The 1297-nt window shown below is 44.8% G+C and overlaps 1 protein-coding gene across 2 annotated transcripts in view; it reads left to right on the top strand.

Annotated features, from left to right (window-relative positions):
- Positions 125 to 1297, top strand: part of LOC104790387 (glycosyltransferase family 92 protein RCOM_0530710-like) — a 4281-nt gene continuing 3108 nt past the window's right edge. The window contains exons 1-2 of one of the 2 annotated variants that reach the window (XM_010516133.2): positions 125 to 407; positions 484 to 980. In XM_010516133.2, the coding sequence (XP_010514435.1) occupies positions 278 to 407; positions 484 to 980 (627 nt within the window). In that variant the 5' untranslated portion in view covers positions 125 to 277. Of the gene's footprint in view, positions 408 to 483; positions 1171 to 1297 lie in introns of both variants that reach the window. The other variant, XM_010516134.2, reaches the window with a different exon arrangement.

The following is a 1297-nucleotide window of genomic DNA, read 5'->3' as shown; positions in this document are numbered from 1 at the left end:
TTCATAGGTCAGGAATAAATAAATAAAAGGAAAGTAAAATTCCTTATTTTTTACCTTTTCTTTTAATTCTTCTTTCTTAATTGAGATAACAACAAAATTAAAGAATTACACAATTCATAACTCTAAATCATCAAAACAAAATCAGAAACTTTGACCGGTGAAGAAGCAGAGGAAGAACTAATAAAAGATTAAAAACCTTACCTTTATTTTTTTATTTTTGTTACGGGAGAAAGCTTAAAACAACGGCAAGCGCCGGCGATTATCGGCGGCGTAAGAGATGAAAGTTCGTAGGAAACTAGGTGGTGGTTGCGGTGGAGACATCGTTGTTTCGTGGCGGATGTTCTTCTGGTTCGTGATTCTGTTTGTCATCTCCTTTGTTCTCTTCTCCACCATATTCATCTTTAAAGGTAAATTAATGCACCCGTACGGTTTCTTTTTGTTTTTCCTTTCAAATGATCAGAAACTGATATTTAATACTAACAGGGAGGTTTCGTCCGGTGGTTCGTTCGACGATAAGCTTCTCAACGGCTGTAACGACGAGGGAAGTTCTTGGCGACTCTGTAACATCGTCTTCTTCTTCTTCTTCTTCTCCGGCGGTTACGATTCGTGAAGCGGTGAAGTTACCTGAGCAAACTCTGGTTTTCCTAAAATACCCTCATTCTCGTCGGTTATTTACGAAAGACGATCTCGTCTGCGTTTTCTCCGATTCGTCGAAGCTACGGAAAACGTATCCGACGGCTGTGGATAGAGACAAATTCGGAGGTCAGATCGTACGGTGTCCCGAGACGCCACGTGGCTATGGCGTATCGCTTACTGTTTCGAGATGGACGTCGGATGAGCATCTACCCGCTGGACCAACTCACCGGTGGGATTGGCTTGTTTACGACGCCGTGATCGACTACGATAACTCTACGGTGGTTTTTGTTAAGGGGCTTAATCTACGGCCAGGACGAGTTGCTGACGTGTCGAGATATGAGTGCGTTTACGGCTGGGATTTCACGAAGCATAATCGGTTAATAAGATCAGATGTTATCTCCGCGGCTCAGGAGATTGTACGTTGTAGAACACCGTTGGCTGTTTTGGACCCCCCGAAAACGGCCCATGGGCCTGTTAAAGTCTCGATTAGAATCAAAGGAGGAACTGGTATGCTTCCTTCGATCGCTCAACCGGGTCGGATCATTAAACCTCCGCGGAAGAAACCGTTTCAGATGTGCGTTTGCACCATGACGCGAAACGCAGCCGCGGTTTTGAGAGAGTGGGTGATGTACCACGCCGGAATCGGCGTTCAACGGTGGTT

Source organism: Camelina sativa, chromosome 6 (genome assembly GCF_000633955.1).
Source record: "Camelina sativa cultivar DH55 chromosome 6, Cs, whole genome shotgun sequence".
Taxonomy (NCBI): domain Eukaryota; kingdom Viridiplantae; phylum Streptophyta; class Magnoliopsida; order Brassicales; family Brassicaceae; genus Camelina; species Camelina sativa.
The sequence above is the reverse complement of the archived record's forward strand: the minus strand, read 5'-3'. Positions and strand labels throughout refer to the sequence as shown.